General features: G+C 36.1%; 1 protein-coding gene across 16 annotated transcripts in view; it reads right to left on the reverse strand.

The window, feature by feature from the left end:
* The window catches only part of HYCC2 (hyccin PI4KA lipid kinase complex subunit 2), a 59,081-nt gene that overhangs the window by 16,430 nt on the left and 17,450 nt on the right, over positions 1 to 25,201 (reverse strand). For 11 of the 16 annotated variants that reach the window (XM_087732797.1, XM_087732793.1, XM_087732805.1 and 8 more), the window contains 9 exons: positions 19,109 to 19,212; positions 16,843 to 16,921; positions 15,668 to 15,769; positions 10,071 to 10,250; positions 7,947 to 8,027; positions 7,188 to 7,303; positions 6,326 to 6,421; positions 4,410 to 4,526; positions 3,633 to 3,720 (listed from right to left, as the gene is read on the reverse strand). In XM_087732797.1, coding sequence (XP_087588923.1) covers positions 3,633 to 3,720; positions 4,410 to 4,526; positions 6,326 to 6,421; positions 7,188 to 7,303; positions 7,947 to 8,027; positions 10,071 to 10,250; positions 15,668 to 15,769; positions 16,843 to 16,893 — 831 coding nt within the window. In that variant the 5' untranslated portion in view covers positions 16,894 to 16,921; positions 19,109 to 19,212. Of the gene's footprint in view, positions 1 to 3,632; positions 3,721 to 4,409; positions 4,527 to 6,325; positions 6,422 to 7,187; positions 7,304 to 7,946; positions 8,028 to 10,070; positions 10,251 to 15,667; positions 15,770 to 16,842; positions 16,922 to 18,857; positions 18,975 to 19,108; positions 19,233 to 25,201 lie in introns of all 16 variants that reach the window. The other 5 variants (XM_087732802.1, XM_087732803.1, XM_087732801.1 and 2 more) reach the window with 4 other exon arrangements.

Here is a 25,201-nt window from a genome sequence, read left to right on the forward strand (position 1 = left end):
ATTAAAGGTGTTTATTTGCATTATAATAAAGTAAAAGTAACTTTCCTACAAGTTGTAACAGGCAAACCATCCAGCAACCACAAGAAGAAATGAAACTGTTTCAAACAGTAACGCCACAGATCACAGGATATTAACTCAATCAAAGACTTTTCACTTCCTGAGGGGCTGGAATGCCTGCCATACAGCTGATCCTGATCTCCAGCTGCTGTTGCGACCCTGTAAATCTGCAAAGCCTGTGGATCTGTCCCAGGTAACGCTGCTGTACTGCTCTACTGGCACTTTGTTCAACCCAGCTTGCTGCCAAGCAAACGTATTTAAATCTCTTTTGTGGAATGGGGAAAAACATCTTCTCCACTACCTTCCTGTCTGACTTCTAACCAGCACAAAAGGTTATTGGCACCATCACAGAAATGCTCCTTATCATTCTGCCTTCCACTTATCCAACATTGATTTGCCCAATCTCTCAGCATCAACACTTGTTTGTGAACTGCTCTCCTATTCACACATAGGCCTTTTTCCATGCCATCCTCTTGAAATGGTACAAACTGCATTCACCCTATCCTTGATCACATTAAAGACTCCAGAAACTCATTTCCGCTGTACTGAAGCAAAGCAGATCGAGTTCAACAGTATACAATGGTTTGCCTTCCCATCTTCTACTCGTTAGAGTTGTGCCCTCTTTTGAATAGGTACCTTTCTCAGTATACAGGATTAAAATCTAAAAATTAGTAGCAGAAAGCTTCTGTAACAGGACCAGAAAAGTGACAGAGCACTTCTGCTTGTTGAACCTTTTAACAGCTGGCCCTTTCTAACAGCACAAATTGTACTTCTGGGGCCTGAGGAGAACCATATGGAGGTAAAAATCAATGCAACAGTAAAACTTTGAAACAATCTAAACAACCAGTTTGAATGAGTCACAGGCCTTCTCTGACAGAAAAAAAGAAACCTGTGATCCTTTGGGATGCAAAAAAAACTTGCTCACTATCTCTAATCCAGCACTGAAAGGCAGGAAAACAAACAAACAGCACCACTCAGACTTGGCAAGCCAAGTCTGCAACTATCGATGACAAAGGAGGGCTGGTTTCAAGCCAGACATCCACTCTTGCCTACCAGAAAGGAGCTCTAACGAAAAGAGCATCCAACAAAAGCAGTAAGTACATCAATAAAATACACTGGATAAAGGTGCTGTCACAATAGGGACTTGCTGATCCATGCTTCTTGTGTACCAGGCTAAGAAAGCCTGTGCATCTCTGCACTGAAGACAGGGATTTCCATCTGAAACAAGCGCAGAACTCTCTGTGTTCAGAGGAAGAGACTGATTGACGGGAATTGAGCTACTCCACAGGTCCAAGCTAGCTTGGTAGTAATATTGAGTCTTGGTGATTAGCTTCCCTCTCTAGAAACTCCCAGTGTTCATGATTATGAAACCAATACCCAGTCTTTGTTAACAGAGATACTTTTCTTCTCCCAGAAAAAGCCTTTCCCTTGCATTACTTCCTGTCCTTTCCAGTGCAGTCTCTGGGTAGCACTGAAAGACCACTTCTACATTACAGATATTTCATAGCTTTCTCGTGCTGCAATTTCAATTGGTTTGTTTTTTGTTGGTTTTGGGTTTGGTGGTTTTTTGTTATGTGTTTTTTGGTGGGTTTTTTTGTTTGTTTGGTTTTTTTTAAATCCACAGGCAATATAAACCTATTTAAATAAGAGCATGGATCTACTAAATTGTCCAAAATATTTCTCCAAGAGACATACCCAAACACAGGGACCATGATGTTTCTCATTGTAATGATGACTGATGGTATTCCCATAATTATACAAATAGCTTGAGTACAGATACCTAAAAATAATTCTAACGTGGGTGTCTGCCTAAATATTAAATGGACTTCAAAGAATTTGCTGCTGCTAGGAAATCCTAGGCAGAGGCTGAACTTGAAACTCATCTGGGATGCTGCACAGCCAATATTTTACTTGGTGCCAGTAGTTTTAAGTTTAAAATACAAAAAATTTATAATGCTGCTAAATTATACACCTCTCCTAGAGAATGCAATGAGGCCAAAGGATGTCAACCTTTGAAAAAGTTGAATCACTTGAATATATAGCATCAGGCCAAAGACATGCAGGTTATCTTTTTATAAAACTGACAATTTCTTAAAGCTGCTTTTTAAAAATTGCAGTAAAACAAGATAGGAAGCAAGGCAATGATCAGAGCATTAAGAAGAAAACCCCACAGATATGCCTGCATGCATATGCGTGAAAAACCTGACAACGGGGGAAGGAGGAAAAATTGGTTGTGTCATGACATCACTGACGCCAGACAATGGGATGGAGAAGCAAAAATAGCTTTGGAAAAAAACAAAGACATTCTAGAAGATTCTTACAATTAGAAGTAATCTCTAAGGCCAAACTGATTAAAAATGAACAATCAGGACTGAAAATTGTCATATCATCAATTGAATTAAGTTCCAGATCCTCCTACACACCTTTTAAATGTAGTAGTTTGCTAGGGTGGCCCAATTCAGCAGGTTCAATATTTAATTTAAAACTTTCAATCTGATGGAGTGATGAGTCATTTCCAAAAGGAGCCAACTATTATAATAATTCAATGGATACCAAGCATTTAAAATGCAGCAGTGTCAGAAAGTCTGTAGATAAATTTTACAGCCAATATTAATTCATCAAGAGAATAATTTTACATAATTTACTGCAGAAGCGAGGGATCTCAGATTGCCACATAGAAAGATTTTTCCCAATCCATTCCTTTCTCAGTTATGTAAAAAGCAGTGAAATTTTACTGCTGTTAGTTCAGAGGAGCACTAAAGGCTTCTAGCCATAATTCCGATGCAGAAACTGAGACAATAGTCTATTTACTTTGTTCTCCTTAATTTTCCCTCTTATGTTGATCCTCATTCCTACATCTGACAAAAAACAAAATCCTTCCATTCCTCCATTCTCTCTGTCAACCTCCTCATCCTCCCCAATCACATCCAGCCCAGTTTCACCACTCTCTCCATTTCATTTCTCTCTTTTTGTGATCAGACCAGCAAGCATAGTGAGAACTGAAAAAGCCAAACAATCAGAAGAACTCCATTCTATTACTGCTCCTCTAAAGAAGATAGAGATTAAGACCTGTGTGACTTTGATCAATCAAAATCTGACATTGACTCTAGAGATGAAGCTCCTTTTCACTTTCAGCTCTGTCCTGTTGTTGCTTTTTCTACTGTGTTATCAGTTAAACCACACAGCATATTCTAAGACCCGCCAAAGGTCTAGAAGAAAGAAAACACCTTTTTTGCAATCAATGTCTTATGACATATAACTACTTGGTTAAATTTCTTTGAATCACTCATCAGCAGCTTATGCCAAAACAACAAACATTTTGATCGAACTGTAACACGTTAGAAAATCCTAGCTTTTAGCATCAATGAGTCCTAGGAGATCCCAACACCCTAGCTTAATACTCAAGCAGAAAAAGCATGGTATAAATAGCTATGTTGAAAACAGCAGCTGTTAACAACCACTTGCATTTGGGAGTGCAGTAAATGGCCACGAATGCTGTCATTACCAGTCCACTTCAGAAACACATCCATACTCCTCGTAACCAAGTCCTTAAATTGCAATGGATTGTTTCTTACCAGCAGAGGCTGTGAGTAGAGTTCAAGCTGTGCTCTGTAAATTATGTCCTCCAATACCTCCTGGCCAAGATCCCACTGGCCATTATATCTAAAAAGTAAAGAAAGATATGTATCTTTCATATATCACAAACTCAATCTTGTCTTTTTTCTGCCCAAAACTAGCTCTTCACTCCTTTGGTTATGTAGAAAGTTCATCAACTGTATGTACACCCCAGTCCCTTCACTTCTTTTAAAAGTATAGACAAACCATTTTATTATTAATCTTGTTGGTATAACAAAAAAGCTGCTCTGTGTCACCTCCAAGCAAGACAAAGCTGATGCCATAATCAGGATAAACAATTAAAAAAAATGGGGTCAAGATGTAAAGGTTAACACTACTTAGTAGAACTGTATTTCCATCATAAATGGATTTTTGCTGCCTCAGAAGCTACTGACATTCAAGAGGTCTGCATTTCATCTGGTTATCTTGGCATTCAAGCTCATTATGCTTGTGAACAGAACGTATCTGGTGGTAGCAGAAACTTGGGAAAAGATGAAGCCAGAAGCCTAACTCTCTTCAGCACCTACTGCTGGCCATTCATCACCTAATTCAATACTGACAAAGATATTTTCAAATTATTATGACTGAGTGAGCAAGTAACGGGAAATACGCTAATCGAGTTATAAATCTGTGTTGTGAGTTTGACTATTTTTTTCAATCATAAAACAACTAGCATTTATATTTTAATTCATGTAAAACCAGACATTTCTCTTTATACAAAAACCCCATCCACTTACATGGCATAATAGACACCTGTGAGCAGCTGCACCATGAAGTCAGGGTCTAACACCACTCTACCACAGTGTTCTTTCCAGCGTTTCTCATGCTGCCGTGGAAATCCACTCACACACAGCCTGAAAAAACACACCATTGTAACAAAATGTTAATCCCACAAAGACTACAAATGTCTCTACATCACAGAGATTTTAGTTCATTTTCAAAATTTATTTTTCAAAATATACGTACACAACATAGAACATTCTTATGTTGCTCTCCCAACCATTAAAGGAGTTTTATAACAGCGTCTTGAGATGTGGCTTGCTGATAATCCAGTGTTACTCCCATATAGCCATCAACTCCATCTGTTTTCTTCAAATCATAACCAGCTTCTAAAGAATAAGGGTGGCAAGATGTTCTCTACTGCCAGCCACCAAGTAGGAGACCGTCCCCAAAATTCAGTAACCAAAACCAGCTTTCTTTAAAGGAAACATTTCAGTGGTATAGGAGAGAAATGTGTCATCTCCCATCTAATGTACGACGACAGCATGCAATCACCACTTACCTGAAGCTGGATAACACAGATAGCTGAGAACAATTCTCAAGAATAGTTATCTTCTAAAAAAAATACTCGACCCTTGAAAAAGGGCTTGTCTTCCCATATACTGCATAGCATTGAGTCTCCGTAAAAAAACAGAATAATTTATCGTATCTTTAATATCTGAATCTTCATCATGGAAGCAACACATGGCCACTAATATATAATAACTGCTGCAGTGTTTCAAAAGCAACAAAAAAATCCCTAAGCTATAAAATGTTGTCTCTCTTCTCTACCGAAAGAATGGATCTAATTTTCAACTGCAGAAAAATTCAACATATTTGGCAAATTAAGCACAGCCACAACTCAAGTGAAGATGATAGAAGCATACCAAGAATTAACCCATTCCCATCAGAAATCATGGGGAAGAAAACAGGCTATAATCTTAACTGCATGTGTGTGTTACTACAGAATATATGTTGTTGGAAGCTAGTCTGATCCTTCTTTGCTACATAACTGAATTGCATGTCATGCTTTTTTTTCATGGCAGTATTGTGCTGAAGCAAACAAGCTAAATCAAAAACATTTAAAGAGATTCCTCTGGGGATAGCAGGAGAGAGAATTTATCTCATTTTAGACAAAAATGCTGGTAAAACCAAGCATATGGGAATATCAGATATACTTGAGAATTTTCAGAATAAAAAGCAGGGATCTTTGCCAACCAGATGCTTCTAAGACTATTCAAGTAGAAGGTTATATAAAGGGCATGTATAAGAGTTTGAGAAATCACAGTAGTGAATCCTCCAGAAAGTGGGATGTTATTATCAGGGGGAAAAAGAAAGGAAGGAGAAAAAAAAAAAAAAGGGAGGGGGGGAATGAACAAAAACAACAACAAAAAAACCCCACCAAAAACCCCAAAACCAAACAACAGAAAAATCCAAACAAACCACTAAAACCCAGAACACTGTGCAAGCACTTCATATAAACCATCCTCAGAAGCAAGACACTGATATTTGGAAGTTAAGGAAACTGGTGGTATGCCTCACAGGATTTTTAAGCTGACCATACTGAAAAATGTCTGAAAGATATGTAAATCCAAAGAATGCTAATCAGTCTGAGTAGCGTCAACTAATTCTCCCCCAAAATTGTTTTTTTTTCTTTCCAAATAACAGGAAGTTACATAACTAGAACGAAAGCCCATGCAGTAGTAAGATAATCCATGTGTTTTATCCGTATGCAAGCACAGCTTCAAATTGCCAATTAACTTGCAGGACTGACCAAGAGTTACATATTTTAAGTCATTAAACACAACAAGTAAATTCATTCTTTTTTTTCTGGATGAATATTTAGAAGTCTAGATGCACCCTACAAGACTATTTTCAAAGGCAAGTGTCTCACCTGGAACCCATCCTACAAAGCGATTGGTAAGAAGAGTCAGGCATATAGACAATAGCAGAATTGTAGCACAGCATAAGAAAGCTCAGCACCTCAAACCTGAAAAGAGATAAGAGCAAAACCTTGCATGGTTTAAATTCTTAATATTTCATCAGAATTTAACACAAGAATTCTACAACTCAGTCTCAAAAAATACCCACAGGAAAAAGTGTCAGAAGCAAACACACAAATCCTGAAATCCTCTTTCATTATAATTCACTAATGTGAAATAGGCTATTAAAGGTTCAGTATTAAACACTTAAAATTATTATTACTGAAAAGCATTAGCATATGCAGGAACTATGGAGGAAATGGCATATGGCATAATATTTGGACAAAGTTATAGAACTGGACAAGTTTGCATTCAAAATTATTTTATCGGTTTTCCTAGAGCTGGCTTTAGACACAGGTAAAGCTGGCAGTCACTATAACAGAAGGGCAATTTCTCTCATCCCTAGTTCTGTCTATCCACTCAGCTCCATTCCTCTTTTCCTGTGGAAAAAGAAGTCACAGCCTCAGAGCCAAAGCTGAATTTTGTTACACTTCCAGGAAAATTTGAGTTGACAGACATAAACCCAAAGATATTCCTGATGGACACAGAAATGGCAGTGAAGTTACTCTCTTCTAAAGTAACTAGTACAGGAACATACAAAGTTGGAACAAACAACAGAAATGCTATACCTCAAGATTATCAAGACTGTTCTCTAGATTTATTTCCAAGCATTTGATGTTGAAAAAGGACTGAACACATAATATATTTAGTCTTAATGTTTAAAGACTTGTCTGCCTAGTGAAGCACCTCTCATGTTAGAATACATCCACCTACCGGTTCTGTGCTGTGAAGGTTTCTCTTTGAGGATGAAGATCACTGTAAACTACTCTGATGAGATCATGCTGACATAGAGCTCCTTCAGTTAAAGCCATGGATCCAATAGTAGATGGCTAGAAGTAGGTGGTAGGAGGAGGAAGGAAGGAGGGGGGTAGAAATCAAGCCGTAAGTAAAAGGTCCCCAAAAGCATTAAAACTCCTAACCACCCAAGCCAAAAGATACACTTGTCTTGTGATCTGTAAAAATGAAGATTATTCCAGAAGACAGTAAATCTAAAAACATTACCTAATTTCATTATTATAAACAGTTTCCACACTTACAAGCAATAGAGCAGGTAAGAGCAATTTTCAACTTTAATTCTTACATATTCATTTGTATTAAGTTTATCCTAATTGCATAGACCTTTTGTACAGTAACAGTTGAGAAAGAAAAACATGATTCCAAGTTCAAACTGTATTAAGAAGGAGTTAGAAGGAAGACTACTTTCACACTAACACATAAGAGGCAAAAAAACACAGTTGCCCCTATGACACAACTAACCTCTGTTCAAAATGGGCACTGTCAGCAAAGATTTTTCAATATTTACATTCCTTCTCTCCTACTAATGCTACTGAATTCGATTACACTATTTGCAAGCTACTGACATCGAAAACTTACTGCAACAAGATGCATCTAAAATAGCCTGTTGCATCAAATGGATCCAGTTTTCATTCCTTTAATAGATCCAATTCTAATTTACCACAGCAGCTCTCTTACCTCATGATATATTGAGGGTTTAGATAATGAAGGGATGGTGAAAGATAAAACTTTGTTGTTTCCATCTTTGTCAGCAATTTCCTGCATTAAAAAAAAACCAAAACAAAAACAAAACAAAAACACAAAACCCAAACAGAAGTAAGGAGATAGGACTTGGAATAATTTTCAAATCTTAGAAGGCATTTAACAAATAATTAGTTGGATGTCCTAATCTGATAAGACTATTAACACCCTAAGGTCTCTCTGTGTTTGCAGAATATCAGCAAATTTACATACATACTTAAAAAGTGGGAAAGACCTCTATCACGGACTGTTTTGCAGAATCAGTCTGCAACACTTAAAAAAAACCAGCATTGGCTCCTTGATCAGTGTGACTTAAAACCAAAAAAGAACAAAAAGCTCTTCTAGCCCACCTTCACACAATAACATTTATTAATAATAGAATTGCATAGTGGAGCAAGGCTATACTTTAAACCCAAAAGATATAAACACGAGGGCTGATGAGTCACTTGCTGACAATGGGCAGTACTTCATAATAAATGCACCACAGAGAAAAGGTGAAATCAAGGGGACTGGCAAAGTTTCTTCAGGCATTCTATCAGTAAGAAATACATAGAATGTTTTCTCAAAAGGCTTTCAAACTGGTCAGATTTTATAGTTGCTAGGCTACTACATAAGCAAACCCAGCAGTTTTTAAAGCAAATATACTAAGAGCAATTACATAAGACTATAGCATAAAGGAGTCTAAAATCCTGCGTTTTCACTTTGTACAGTAAATTTTCAAACAATGAGCTGTAGTCATTTCAGTTCATGTGAAAACTTCGTCCAAGGCAGCACAGTATTTGTAGTAGGCATTAAGGATCACAATGGGAAGACAGTTGATAGAATTTCGCAGCATGCAAAAGATTTATCTATGTCTTTCACTTCCTAAGCATTGACAAAATAACTTCACTCCTTCAGTCTCAGTACATGTGCAGAAAAATACCAACAACTTAACAAAAGAAAAATAATAGTGGGAGCCACTGTTCATTTTGAGGCCTGCCTCTTCCTGAATCTGGACCAAATGAAGAAATTCCTGTCCTTAAAAAATATGAATCACCAACACGACTTTCAAAGGAACTGCAAAAGGACCTTTATGAGAAAACAGCTGACAAAGATAAACATGCTAGTTCAACCCAGCAAAGAGTACCAAAAATCAGCAAGCAGTTTCCAATGGTTTTTTCTATCAGAATAAACCTAAAATAACTGGATCTTCCAGTTGTTAGAGCTGATCTACAGACACATAACAAGAATTTTTTTTTTTTTTTTTTTTTTAAGAATCACAATTTGACTGTTCTGTGTCTCATCATGTATAGAAACATAATACACAATTTAAAGGAGGAGTTTACTATGATAGTAAAGAGAAGGGCAATGTTTCAGTATAATATGTTTTAAAGCCCTATAACATAGAAATTCCCATTAGGGAGTCTTGGCAGTATTGCTAAATTTATCAAACAGCCTCATAAATTACAAGAGTAAACATTTCCAGGCTAAGGTAAGGATATAAAAAACCACTTTTACATCCAACAGTCAAACTTCATCATTTACAGTTACCTTTACATATTCTTAAAATCATAGTTCCACTCAAGACAACTACCTGCCTCAAATGTACACATGCGTGTACCTGAGTGCTAGCATGCAGAGCGGTTTCAGCTTCAAATTACCCTTAACAAGACATATTCAGAGTAAGTGGGGGGGAGGAAGTGACACATGAAGACTGACCAACCATATCGGTGTGACAATCATCTCCATAGAAAGTTGTATTTTTCAACATTAAGAAGGGCTACTTAATTTCCTTAGAAACACAAGTATATAACAGTTCAAGAAAGCCAATGAGATGATCCTTTTCAGTTAAAATGTTTGTCTTAAAAAGATTACTATAAAAAATAAAAAAAAATATTTTTGCAAACACGTTCTTACTAAACCTTCATTACATTATGCTTTTCTCCAGATTAAATATGCTTTCACATAAGCGTATTATAATTTTAAATATGTTGTTCCAATAATTTACCTTATTCCTAGAGGTCAGTGATGCAAAACCTCAGATCAAAGCTTTCCTGAGCCATTCCCACTCATCTCACTTACCAAGTTGTAAATGCCAAGCAGCAATGCTTCAATGCAACCATTACTCTGCCTATCCCTGCTGGCAGTAAGACGCAGATATACCCATATCAACTCTGGCAAAAATTGCAGCGTAAATCTCTTGAGCCGAACTTCAGAACTACGATAAAGTTCAAAGAGCTGGTGGCAAACAGGCTCCAGGAGCTGTGGAAAGGCAAAAAGGCTAATGAATTACAGTTAGGCTTCTCTAAAGAGGGAGAATGAAATCGCAAATATAAGGGCTATATCATATAGCTGCTGCAGCCAGTAAAAATGACATTCCTTGATGGCAACTAAGTGAATGAACCAAAATGGTATCTGCATTCCTTTTAAGAAGATCTATACGGACAGACCTGAGAGGCACTGGTATGCAGGACTGGGAAATGAGGCCTTACTACAGCCACCACCATCTTGTGCTTTGAGAACATTATTCTCTAGGGCTGTCAGTATGACATTTATTTTGCATATAGGTACTAATTTAAGGCATGTGACAGACACGTGGCTTGAACTATGTGCACCATAAAACTTTAATGGTGCAGTTGTAAGGTTTATAAAAGTACAAAGGTTAAATATTAGCTGCTAATGACAGGTCTATTGACAGAAATATGAATTAATTTCTTACCTACAGCTTCTTAGTGTCCAACCCAACAAGCGTGCATTTGCTCATTATAATGCAAACTGATTTTTCCATCTTGAGCTGCCTTTCCAGTTCCAGTACAAGAACCAAAAAAGGCTTTTATCAAGTCAATGTGATACAAGCACGAGAAAAACCCTGCCATTTTAAGAGTCTACAGTGCCAAACCAATAGTTAAGATGCATCCACAGAACTGTTAATGAACAGGAAAAAAAAAAAAAAAAAAGAAAAGAAAAAGAACCATGTCAAACTGTCTTCCCCTTTCCAATGACTAATAAAGTTTTTAATACCAAAGCCAAAAATGAGGGGAAAAAAAATATTCAGAGAGGAATTTTGATAAGGTTTATGACCAGTATCTAGTATTACATTCTAAGAAATGGGATGATCTGACCTAAGGAAAATACTCCTGGGATTCAACGTCCAAAAAGACAGAGGCATCCATGTAACCTAAAGCGTCTATATTCATATAGAAGAGTAGAGGCCAGAATCTCAAATAAGTCTTCTTTTTAACTGTACATGCTTTATACAGCTCTCATATACATACATTATAATATTACACATTAAATGATACATATCATTTTTTAGAGCAATTAAACCCTACATTTGACCAATACAATAGCAGCTGTACTGGTGAGACAAAAAAGCATAAATAGGAAATACCCAGTGCAGAGCAGAAGATCACAGGAGGCATATATGACTCCTCTTCCAGTACACGCTCACTCCCAGGGATATGCACCTTAGGACTTTCAGAGCAATGAAGCATACCATTTTTAAACCACTGATTACATAAGCCGCAACATGACATCTATGTAAAATAAAACTTTGCTCTCAGACAAATCTCTTCTTATACAAGGCTCTGGTATAAGCTTCTGATTGACAGCCTAGTTACTCTAAGCTAAAAGCCTGTTTTTACAACAGAAGAAAAGAGAAACTCCACAAGAGAAGGAGGGAAGAAAGCTGACACTGACAATGTTGTTATAGAACGAGAGAAGTCCACTAATTTGGAGGACACAGATTTTTACAAGCCATATATGTAAAATACCTCAACACTTAATTTTTGTTTTGGGATCTAAATAAAATTAGAAGCCCATAAAGTTTCTATTGCAATCATTTTAATAAAACAACACTAGGGCTTTCTCTATCAAGTTGAGCATATATTATTTTATCTAGTATATTTATTCCAGTATGTCATACATATATAGCACTTTATGTTCAAAAGATTCATAAGTATATTCTTTCTTAATTAATATTTACTTAGTAGAAACTCCTATCTAAAAGTGACACTAATTATTAAAACCATCTGTTACAGTAAATGTTCAAATCCTCAGAGACAGAACTGTATCCTTGTTTTATGAAAGGCCTAGCACATTTCAGATGTTCAAATAAAAAAAGTGGTTAATAAATAATTCAGAGATCACTGAATAAATTTGTAGGTTTTCTTTAAACGAAAATATGAGCAAGAAGCTAGCGTAAAGAAGGAAAAAGAAGAAATCTCTGGAAACAATAAATACAAGCATATCTGCAAGGAGATAACAGGTGCAAGAAAAGCTAAACAACTATTATCAGAAACCAGATATATACAGCAGCATTGCTATAAATAGTACTTCTATTAGATTAGAGATGACAGCAGCCCAAAGCTGTTTCCTATTTCAAATTCGCCAGTCTAATCCACGTCCCATTAAAAGCAGTGGAAAAAGAATAATTTACTTTAGCTGAAGTCAGATGAGACTCAACCAGAGCAGTTACTGAGTTTATCCTACTTTCTTTCAAATTAAAATTTTATAAAATTACCCTTTTAAGTGAAAGCATGCTCCCTAGAAAGATACAAGCAATATCCAGCCACTGGTGCTGCAAGCTATGTAAATACTCCTCTAGCAGTTGTCTTATTAGTTGTGCAAAAGGTTTAACAACTGCAAATTACTTAGGTGAAAACCTGGAAGTTGTTTGTTGCAACTACTGTAGCACTTTTGGTCTGTTCAGAGCTTTAAGTCCACAAGAAAAAGCTGCCATCACAAAGACGCTACAACACAAATATTTTCAAAAGCACGAACACCCAAGTTTTTCCTATCAACGTATAGTATGATCATCTCCCACCTGGAAACACAAAACTTGACACTGTAAGAAAGAACAAACGTTTTCCTTGCACCCTAGTTATCTGGCTTTTCAGAGAACCAGCCTCTTCCAATTAATTCTCTGAATATAAATATTGAAAAGACACGGGATAAACAGAGGAAATGGAGCTTTTGTCACCAGTAGTGGGTGTATACATGAACTGGCACACACTTTTTTTAATTCCAAAGACCTTTCAGTCCAAAGTCAAAGGAAACTGAGTAGCACAGCAGTCAGCCAAAAAATCCAAAGTAATAAGTCTCTTATAACTTTATCTCTTTTAATGTAAGCTTTTAGTTTGTCAGAAAAGAGCTTTCCTATTAGCATGAACAGCAATTAGCATAGCAAACAATTACAAACAAAATTTTTACTGGCTTAAATACAGTAAGTGACAATGATATAATTTGCAGAGTTCATTTTTACACCTCACAGAGATACAGACTAGTCATGTTTTAAGAAAGCTGATGAATAGCTTTAGTTTGGCTTATTTTACAAGTCTGCCAAATCTTAAGAGTCATACCTTGAAGTTAAATATAATGTATTATAAAATGCTTGACAAAGATTGGAAATGCTTGCCTTTTTGAAGAATTCAATCGTGGTAGAAAATAACGTGTTCATTTTAGGCTTAACTATAACATAGTGGGTGAAACTAGTTATTATTTGAAGATTACTAGGTCTGAGAAGTGCTTGGCATTGCAAAGGTGATCTCATTTTGTTTCAAGGCTGAGCTTTCCAAGTTAAACCTAAATAGCCCCACATGAGCATTCAATGTTTAAATTTCATACTACATTAACTTAAAATCCATACAGCATTTACGTCTACAGCTATAAATCAACTCCAAAAATTATAAAACTATCTAAAAAAAAAAAAAGTACTTCAAAAGCACTTTACTTCAGAATTCAAGTATTATACAAAAATCAATACATTATTCAGTTAAATAAGCTGTTTATGAGCAAGATCACTCTCTACTCTTTATGTAACTTTCTGCTCCAGCCATTATCTTCACCATATTAAAAAAAGTCAGGGAATTTCCTAAAAGGTAAACAGTAACAATTGTATTTAACTTGACAGTATGCTTGCTTTCATTTGATATCTCTCAAATTGGTAGACAGCTGTCAAAAGAGAAACACCTTGTTTGTTTGTTTTGGTTCCTAAGCATGCCGATTCCATGTTAAATTAATAATCGTAGTCTTGTCAAGGTAGAATTATGTGATTCTAGGAAAACCCATGTTTGCCCTAAACAGTATGCCCCTTTCAGGAAGTTTTAAAAAATAGGTCAACTTTATGATTAAGTTGTACTAAAAGTTACTTGTCCATCAAGTTTAAGAATCCAGCAAGTACATTTTTATAATAGTCTACTACATAAGCTTTATCTTCATAAGCAAGCAGTCATCCTTCTAACAAATAATGCTCTATAAAACACATTTTAAAAAACCCTCACTTAGTGCCAAAGATTACCACAGAATTATGCAAAGTAATGAATTTACTATGGTTATACTCCTCACACGCAGTTAAGTCTGGAAGAAATGCAACAAGGAAATACATACTGCCTTAACAAGCAGAACCTGAAGTTAGTCATCTTTGAGCCTGGGATTGCTTATCTTATACCTGATATCAGAATCAGGCCCAAACAGCAACACCAGTTCCACAGAGTAATATTTGACAAGCGTCAGTGTGCAGTAACATAAGATTACTGTCACACCCTTAAGAAGATACTCTTTTTGCAAATCTGGTTCCCTGCATCATTAAAAAAAAAAAATCAAATGCTTATTCTCAAAGCAAAGGAAAGCTTTTACATTTTCAGAACTATATACACACAGATACATATATAGTAAGACAACAGCAGCTATGGTGGCTCCAGGTTGGAGAGAGTGTAATGGTAGCTTCAGTACAAAGAAAAAGGTCACTATGCAAGTTATTTGTAACACTGAAATGAAGTTGACAGCTATGAAGCATTTTTTTTAATTGCATGAGCATTATGCAATCTCCTTTAAGCTCAATCAAGCATTCAGCTTCCAAAGCAGCCGAGCTGTGCCTAGGAAAATAAAGAACTTCCTTGCTGTGTATACTTGCCATTTAATTTTTAAATATACAAGAGTTCACAGATGATAAATCAAATATTTTGAAGCATTTTATCTAAAGTAGTTTACACAGCAAAGAATGGTATGCTTCCACAATTTATTCAGAAGTTATATTTCACATGCTTCCCAGAAATGCTCATAGCAGAAGCCAATGGAATAGAAAGCTCAGTGTAACGTCATTTGCAAAATGAATTATGTACAAGGGTAAGCTAAGTTTTCATCGTGTATATTTATGTTTTGGGGCCCTGGTTCTGCTCTTGTTTACAGCAGTGTAAACCAAATTACATAAACATGATACTGCTATAAGCAAAAGAAGATCTGGTTATTTTAATAGGATTTAATAAACTGATTCCATCTTCCACCGTAATAAGCTACCAGGTGAGATGCACATTGGTCTTACTGAGCTTCACTGTAAGGCCTGCTTTGTCTCTGTTATGACTGAAAGGTGGTTTCTGGAGAAAAAAAATCCAAACCTCATGCCAAATCAAGTGTAACAGTCAGCTGTGGCAAGTAAAATCTAGTAGACAGCATAAACTGTATTTTTGGGAGTAGATGAAGTTGTGCCTTACTAGAAAGGCATTAAAGTAACTGTCAAAAAACAGGAGAGTAAAAAGAGGGATGATACCCATATTAGACTACATTAGAAAGGAGAATCGAAGAATTTTTCTCTCCATCTCCACTTCTCAATTACTCAGGTTTTAGTTGTAGAGGTGGAAGATAGAAGAATGTGAACAAAAATCTTTTTTAAAGTCTCCTACCTCATTATTTGGGTCTTGAATGACCTTATAAAGAGCTGGTACCAGTGGTTTTTTTCGGTGCAATGTAGCTGCATAGCTGGAAATTTGTGTCTCAGGTAATGCCTAAAGAAAAAAAAAGTGGTACCCTGATAAATCAATGCTTCCAAGTATTAAAGATCTCCACAAAAGGACTCAGTCTCATCCCAACATCAAGAAAAATTCCTGAAGTTCAGTAAATTTTCAGCCTTGTAACCTAGTTTGTTCAGTATCAGTTCTTCTCCATATTAATAGCACTTGGGGGCACATACCAACTTTCAGGGTTAAACCTAAAAGCAGTTTCAGATTTATCTTTCATAAAATCATTTGCTCCAGGTTGATACGAGGACTCTCTTTCTTGATATTCTGTATTTAACAGGCATCTTTCAAAGTCTTTATCAAATCAGCTTGAATTATTTAAGAGGTGTGGATAATCTAGAATGAGCATGGACAGCGTCCAGTGCCACCAAGCAACCACGTCTTTGGATTTTTCATCCTTGGCTCCTCAACAAATTTCCAAAACCAGCATGTAATGGCTTATTGTGTATCATTAATGATGTGAGGAATTACTAATTCTTAATTTAAATAACAGATCAATTTCATATTAGTCATAAAATCCAGTTTTCTTGTTCACCCAATATTTTATTTCGCTCAGCATAATTATCAACATGCAGAATAGCTTAAAAATACTTCAGATTCTTCATGACAAAACAATTCATTTTATGCAGACCATAGGGAAAAAAACAGACAAATACTTTTCTTTAATATTTTTTTAAACTCCAAGCACTTTTATTTTTAAAAAATTAGTAGAAAAGTTGCTCAATTAGGAATTTGGGCAGAGTTATCCAGCTGTTAGTTAAATTCTACCAGCTTGATCTACACAGAAATATATGTTTTAAAAAAACCCACATTGCTATAGCAGTGTTTTGCTCTACAATAATACACCATAAAAATAAACTACTATTAGAACTATGTATTGCATATTATGTACCAGCTGACTCATCTACATAGACCTTTGCATGCTTTATGCATTATTAGAAGTTGAAAGATCAAGTAATAGATATTTAAAATGTTAATTATTGGATATTGGGGGGGGGGGGGGGGGGAAATCAATGTTCTGTGGCATAATGGTACAGCTATCATTCACCTTCTCAGCTCACCTTGAATTCTGACAGCCATTCTTCCACGACACCTCGTTCTGATCCCAGCATTTTCTTACTTCTTTTGCTTCTCTCTTACCTTTAGAAGAGAAAGGAAAAAAGAAATTAAATAAGAGTTCTGGCAGTAAAACTTAGTTTTGTAAAATCCGACCCCAATGAAAAGCTGGTAATATATTTCCAATAGAATTATATAACATCAACCAATAGGAAAAGCTGCATTTTGGACAACTGGTCCCATTTTCTAACAATGACTAAACTGTTCTCTTCAGACTTTTAGTCAAAAGTACTGCATATTAATGGGGGAGGAGGAAAAAGAAGGATTCAGTGCTTCAGGCCAAAATGTACATTATTTAAGACAAACACATCATCCCATTCTTGCTCCCTTACCAAATATAGTACAAAGAAAAGACAAGTGGAGCAAAGTAAAGAGCATCATGGAACAAATCATGTGAGACATTGTAATGACAGTTCTAGATACAGCTTGAAGTAAAGCACCTTCATAAAACCAGTTATTAGAAATCCTAATAGCAGAACTTTACTCCTTAAAGCTTGTTCTTAAAGAATTTGAAGCTCTCATTCAAACTGCAAGATTTAGCTCTTCTAAAAGTATGTTGGAATTCTCAGAAACAAAAAAAAAAGAAAACTTGCAAGGACAACTGTTGTTACTATTTTTCATTTTATATACAACAGTCATATTCTAACATCTTTTGAATTCTCATAAATTTAATTCTCAAGGCAACAGCATGAATGTTTAAAACACAAGGCATCATTAGACACCTTTGCTTGCTGCTTAAATAGGTCCAAGCAACAAGGGTCATTTTGTCTTTCTGTGTGATCTCGGTACAGGTTGGCAACACCTGGAAGTCATTAAGGTCCCAGAAAATTTTAATCTGATGAAGTGAAATGGAAGCTGTAGCGTAATACTAGAGACTAAAGCCTAAGAATAGTGACCTGAAAAGGGATAAATTGAGGAGACAGTAAAATATAAGAGCTGTTCGAAGCCATACTAAACATATGAACACAGTGATTCTTAGTTAAGGTTTCAGCAAAAGTTTATTTTTGACAGAACCTGCAGGTTAACAGCTGCCTGAAGAGAAAAAAGAAACAGAAAATCTGTGAAGAGACACTGTATTTTAAGAGATACTTTAGTCACTTCCCCCCCCCCTTTTTTTAAGAAGTTTATATTGCTGTATAACAACTATATGCAACAAAGCTGTCACACACTGTCATATATCTTTACCACATTTTTCCTAAGAACTACAAATAACCATCAGCTTCAAAGACTTTTTTTTTTTTAATTAATTTTTTTTTCTTTCAATACAGTCAACTTTTACTGACGTTCTTTTAGCCTGGGATGGGGAAAACAGAGAAACACTTCCACACACAGATGACAACAAGATGAAGACTGCTACCATCATCTTTAATCCCAAAAACACTTATGTTCATCAACTTCATACAAGTAATGTCAAGAAATACATTAAGTGATACTATTTTCAGAATTTATTGTAAAATTTATAAGAAAAAGGCAGGTAAACATGAAGCGAATTATTTACTTTTTACAATTTTCTTTCTCATGTGTTTTGAAAATTATTTAGGCTCAATCAAAAGTTATGGGTTTGATATACAAGTTAGATCATGGAAGTCCTATGATAAATGGCCTTTAAATAGCCAGACTAGATGATTGGAACCACCTATTTGGGTCTCAGAACATACTTGTTTTGATTTCTGAAAGATTTGTATTTAAGAACAGATCAGTATTTGTCAAATGGAAAATGAAATAAAATAAGATATAAAAATTGTGTTGGGAAGCTGTAAGTTCAGTGTTAGCGACTTTGTATGAACAGGGCTACACACAGCATTTAGCATGGCCCTTAGCAGCAAGTCATTCAGAGAATACAAACTCCTGTGGGTAAGGAACTGCCTCAGATTTCTAAAGCATGTTTAAATTATAAAGAGATCAGATTCAGAAATAACATTAGATTAATTTACATTCAAGTAACAGTTGGGTGACTTACTTCAGCAGAAGCGCTGACAAATAATTCTATAAAATAACACAACACAACTAAATAGATGTCTGCAGACAAAAGTTTCCAAAGACATCCTTTTCAATAGATAGGGGAACAGATATCAGTCTGTTGAGAAGAATGAGACAAGGATATAAGTTAATTTAAAATACCACAGGATATGCTACAGAAGAAGTTGAGATTTAGTTCACTTTGCCTGGAAAAAAAACATTTTCTACAGGAAGTGCAACATTCAACTTTACCTCTTTAAAGAAGTCAATTTTCTAAAGGAGGACGAGGAGGAGGAATGCAGCAGTTTTTCAGCCTGGGATGCATTTGTCAAGCCTTCCAAGTACTGCCTCGTTTTCTGAAGGGTGAAAAGAAACTCTGATGACGACAAAAATATAATAAAGCAAACAGTAATGTATATATTTTTTGACATTACAAATTGAAGTTTATCAAATCCACTAAAGCATACCTGGGTCCTTCTGTAACAAAGCAATTTGCCACAAAAAAAAAAAAAAAAAAAAGGCTCAGTGTTTTAGCAGGGAAGAGAGGAGGAGGAACTGCCTTCATCCAAAAAGAAGGCTTTGTCACCTTTGTGGAAAACCCTTACGTATCAGTGGTGCACAGTACTACAAGCACACGAGAAAGGAAAACTGAAGCACTATTTCTTGCAGTGAAACAGTGCAAGAAAGATGCAAGATGAAAGAGTAATACTTTTATAAAATGTGAGCTGAATCAATACCCTGACTCTGGAGAACATCTACCACTGCATTAAGTTAGACATAATTTTTTCCTGGATAGGAATTTGAGTTACTTTAGCCCCAAAGCAAGAATCACAGTTATAGACCAGCAAATCAGACAAGGGAACTTCTATTTCTGTACAGTTTTCCCCACAAAAGGACTAAGCACAAGCAGATGTGCAGTGACCTGGTTGGAGAATCAGGCTGTAACAGTTCAAAATTTTTCTTTCACTTGTCAGTTTGCTTACAAACCAAATCTGCAGGTTTTCTAGAATTAAATTTAAGTAGAAGATAATTAAAAAAAAATTTACATAGCATCACAAATGGGGTATGGGGGTTCAAGCTGTTTTACGCATAGAAAACAGTAAATAACTGTCCTTAAATCAGAGGTAAATATCAGCTGTAACTCACAGCCAAAAATTCCCCTCTCCCCCAAATGATCCTGTTAAAATCTGGAGGCAAGTAGCTGCTCTCCTCCAGCACTGTATCAACTCCAAGAGATTACATTGACTCTGTATGAAGTTGATTATTTCCTTGGAGAAACCTTGCAAAGGGGAATTAAGATTATGCTTAAAAACAAACTAACAAAAACCCCCATGCCACTACACAAATCCCTCTTCTCTTTACACTCCAGTGAGCATCAATATGTATGAAACTACAGCACAGCTCCAAGAGGAATGCAAAACTTGTATTCGATAAAGCTACACTGAGCACCAAATACTATTGTATATTTTAAGTAGCAACAAGTGTTCTTTGCCCTACAGCACTACAATTCAGAGGAAGACTGCAAGGAGAACACTAAGCAAGGTAACTGTTGCAGAAATAAGGAAACACAGAAGTCTATCAAGAAACACACGCATCAGGCCCGTAAAAATGTAGTAGTTTGGAGTAACAGAAGAATACTACAAATAAGTGAAATCAATGAATTGAAGAATTAGCAATTCTCCGGAGTCAGGATTTAGCCTGGCATATCTAAAGAAATTGTAAAACCACCAAGAGTCACAAGAATGATTCAGATGCCTTACTGTGAATGCTACAGAGATGCCAATGTTCCTACTATGGTAAGTCAAAAATGTCAAGTACCATAATGGCGTAACACCTAACCTACCTAAGAAATGAACTCCTCTTATAGAAGTCTATTGAGCCTTACAGAAACTCCACATATAGCTGTTTGACAAACAAGTCAACTCACATAAAGTTAGAAACTGAATCTGTGCTGCTGTCAAAATTTGGGTGCAGTTTGATATTATAGTTAAGCCCATCTAGTGGCTAGGTCCCATGAAAAAGGAAAAATCAACTTTCCCCTCCAGTATCCCAGAGTTTTCTGTCCCAATGTTTATGCCATGCATCAACCTTCAAGCCAGCCCTGTTTGGGGACTTCTTCCAGCGTAGGTCAGCTTCAGAACCAAAGCCATACCTGCTGCCTAGGAAAGCAACCATCTTGAGAACAACTGCTGAAGCATGGAGCTTATGCTATGCCCTTTAAGAATAATGCCAGAAAAAAAATCCAGTGCACAGTGTATTCTTACATGTGGTACAGTAAGATTTTAACAGTTTTACTTTGAAAAAGTAGAAGAATTGTTGTTAAGGTTGTATGTGATAATCTCCAAAGTATGCAAAGGATTAGAATATGGGGCATCTAGCACAGGAATCTTGTGCTTATTCATCTCTGAAGAAAAGGACACTGTACAGTGCTTTTTGTGTATTTGTTAGGAGAATGGGGGGAAAAGAGCTTTACACAATAGATCTTTCGGGGCCACCTCTACTGTATGCTCTATCCATTTTCACTCAGTGAAAATTCCACAGGCAGCTTTGTGTGGTCGCTTATATAAATACAGCTAGTTGTTCTGACGCTTTCAGAACATTTTTGACGGGGTGTACATTAAAGACCAATAATATCAACTATATCCCAGGAGGAGAAGCACCTTATTTAAGTGTCAGTCTTGCAGCACATTTATAGAAAAATATAAACACAATGTATTCATTTCTCCAATGCTATATTTGCATCTTTCCTTGAAGACTTTTTCAGATGTTAAAGCTTGCTTTGCTCATGTGGCTTAAAAAGGATGTAGACATATAGCTCTCCTGTATCAATACAGAAGTAGCCCACACGTATTCCAGCTAGGATTACTCTACTAGTTCAGTTTTAGGACAAACCATCTCTCCGTTTCAAATTACCTGCCTGGATATTAAAAAAATATTTGTAAGGACTTGTACAAACAGGTGAGATAGTCAGGTCATGGACCTACAGTACATTAACTCTGCACTGACTCCCTACAAGAAAACTTAACAAAAGCACAGTGAGCATCTTCGCTCAGTGCCTCCCCACTGTGTCCACCCTTCAAGCCGCCCCATCGGAGTGGGAAGCGCTGCCCCATTCTGCACCGCCCCAGCCAGGCTGCACCTGATCCAGTTTGCCACTTTTGCTGGAGAGGAACACAAGCACAACAGCTGCGTGACTGCCTCAGCCTGACACACAGACCGTACTCGGAATTTTCACATGAGCACCTGCGAAGCACACCTCGTGCTTACATTCACTCCCCGGTTTGCTGTACCTTTGGCAGGGGGTGTGTATGTGTGGAATATCAAGCACCGGGTGGGTGTGTCTCTAAAATAAACTGGTTCAACTGCATTAAATCCTGTGCATATTTATTCAAAGTTGAAGTTGCCTGAACTAAGAGTATTTAATTTAATTTCCAGAGTGTTCACGTCTCTCCCAAAGCAAACAAAATACAGGGAATATAAGAGATTTCTCATGTTTATTTTAAAAAGACTAGATTTTTTTTTCCTACAATGGCTTAAAGGTTCTTATAATATGCAGGAAGGATAATAACTAAGCAGAAATTTAGTTATTAGTAACAGTAATAATTAAATATACTAAAATATTTTTACATATGGACCGTTTGTTAAGATTCCTTAAACACCAAACAAGCAAGCAAGTTTAAATTCACACTAAAGCATGGAACATAAAAGTTATAGTTGGGAACATAGTCACTCATTGTTAAGATCAAATATAAAAATCAACTACTGAAAAGCTTCCCCAAAAAAGCACTTAAAATAATAATAAAAAAAGTTTTCTCCTAAACTTACTCATTTGGCATAAAATGGCAGAATGAGACATAAGGGTGTTAAATCATTAGACCTGGAATCTTTACGCTTAGTGTTAAAGCTACAATATTCTGTTCTCAAAGGAAGTCACAGTCTTGCATTGTACATCTGCAAATTACAGCTGAGATCTAAACAGAATTCTACCAAGCAAAAGCACTCTCCTAGCTCACGCCAGGCACACAAATAAAAAAGGTATGAAACCATGGGTTAACTCCTGATGGTAACACATGAACTGCCTAGATGTTTAAGAACTTAACTTTCATTGGGATATACGAGATAGCACCTCACAGCTTTGACTTTCCAGGTACACTTATGATGACAGTTTGGGGAGGATTAGACTAGTTATAAAATATGTATAAACCAAGAGACAGTGAAAACAAAGTTACCAACAGACTGAAATGCCATGAGATTATGTTTAAATTACAATCCTTCTATCTGCTTACCTAGAAGTAGATTCCCTTTATAAAGATACTTTCCATCTAATTCACCATTGTCTATATTATTGTCTTTGAAAATACCGAAGTCTGAAATACAACTTATTACAGTAATATACTATTGAAACAATGAAACATAAAACTCTGATAACTGCCCAAGAACTTTTGACTTCTACAGTAACAGACATGAAAAACGGACTTCTCTCAGAGAGTACATTTTTCACTCACATTTAGAGTAAAAACGTACTGACTAAATACATTATTATTTACCAGTCTGCATCTAAACCACTAACCAAGATCGATTTGCAACAGCAACATGATTACACAAATAATCAGAGCCAACAGCACTCGCTATACAGATGTACCAAATATTACAGCGAGGATTAAAAAGAAAAAAAAGTGCTACCAATTAGATATTAATAATTATTGACATTTAAGAAGATATGACTATTCAAGTACACAGAGGTTTTTTTGCTGTTGGTTTGTATTTTATTTGGGGTTTTGTTTGTTTGTTTGTTTTAAAGAAGCCAGGATTTTATACTGGCTTCAATACGTGGGGGACATTACATAAACAGGATGTGCACTTCAAGAATGAGTCAGGGGTTTTTTTGCCACTATATACTAGATGTCACGATGTATATCATGTAATTGAGTCCTAGCTGCATGATGAATAATAACATTATATCTTTTTACCTCAAAGGCTATGGCAAGAATATTTTGCAGTTAAAACCTGGACTGTCTCAACAAAAAGAACAAAGCTTCAAGCTACACAATCTCTTTCCAGTGCCACTCATCCAAGAGAACATTACTGGCTGACAGTAGGTCTAAAAGAACAGAAAACTCAATTATCAATATAGCTTGTTCTTCCAAGCTACATATACACTACTCTCATATCTGTAATTCATTATTGCACATGGAAAGAAGTGTATTTAAAGAAAGATTTTTCCATGCTACTTCTGTAAAAAAGTAGCATGGAAAGCATCAAGAATGCATCCTTACTTTGAACTAAATCTACATTCAATTCCTTTGATCCAGAATGTTCACAGCTCCGTAAGAAGAGCACCTTCGTTTAATATAATCGACACTCTGGGAAGCAGAATAGATAAAAGACAACATGAGATAAGGTGGTCAGAACTATGTAGGAAACATGCTTCCCCACCACACACACACTTTAACAAGACTGGTGAACTCTGGAGAAAGGAAACTGGGCAACATGCTGACAAATGCAGATAAAAATACAATTTTAACTTCTTGTGATAAGTTATTCCTGAATGCAGAGGTTTAAAAGACTGAAAGAAAAAACTCTAGGTAATACATTCAACAACTTAATGAAAACATCTGCTCAGGAATGTATCGGCAGCCAGGAAAGATAACAAGATGTTTGACCACACAGAAATGGTCCAAAGTAAATCTGAAAACATGTAAGTAGAGCATACAAAATTGATAATATGCTCTTACTTGAAACACTGGCCTACATTTGATTCAAGCAACATAAAAATAAGTATGTGTAAGGCAGAAAAGTGGTTAAGAGGCAGTTAACGACAAAGATAATGAAAAATAATTTCTAACCTGGATATGGGAATAATTTAAAAAATGCAAAGAAAAAAGAACTCCGTGTCTTAGAAGCACATGGAATTAAGTGGTAGAGAAGGTAGAATGGATTTTTTGTAACGGAGTAATACAAAATAAAACTTTCAAATGTAACAAGGTAGAAATGTTAGACTGCTAACAGTATTCTGTTTCTCATACTGTAAGAGGACTCATTATCGTAAAACATGATGAGGGCAATAAGAGATGTTAGATAAATATTATAATACCTGTTTTACGTAATTACTTCTTTTGTAGAACAAGAAGAGTAAAGGAGAAAACTTAATGGTGTAAGCTAGCACTTAATTGATATGCTTTACAAAAAACTTCTCCTAGGACCACCTCCTTCCTTAATTGCTCAGTATACAGGCATATACAGCTTCATCCAGCTACTGTCAAGTTACATGCTACACTATATTAAACAGCCATGGTATGGTCTGATTTCCACACTGGAAAAGGGATTGACTCTTAGGCTAATCTG

Source organism: Nipponia nippon, unplaced genomic scaffold (assembly GCF_047370975.1).
Source record: "Nipponia nippon isolate SJK-2023a ecotype South Korea unplaced genomic scaffold, ASM4737097v1 scaffold_5, whole genome shotgun sequence".
In the NCBI taxonomy this organism is placed as follows: Eukaryota; Metazoa; Chordata; class Aves; order Pelecaniformes; family Threskiornithidae; genus Nipponia; species Nipponia nippon.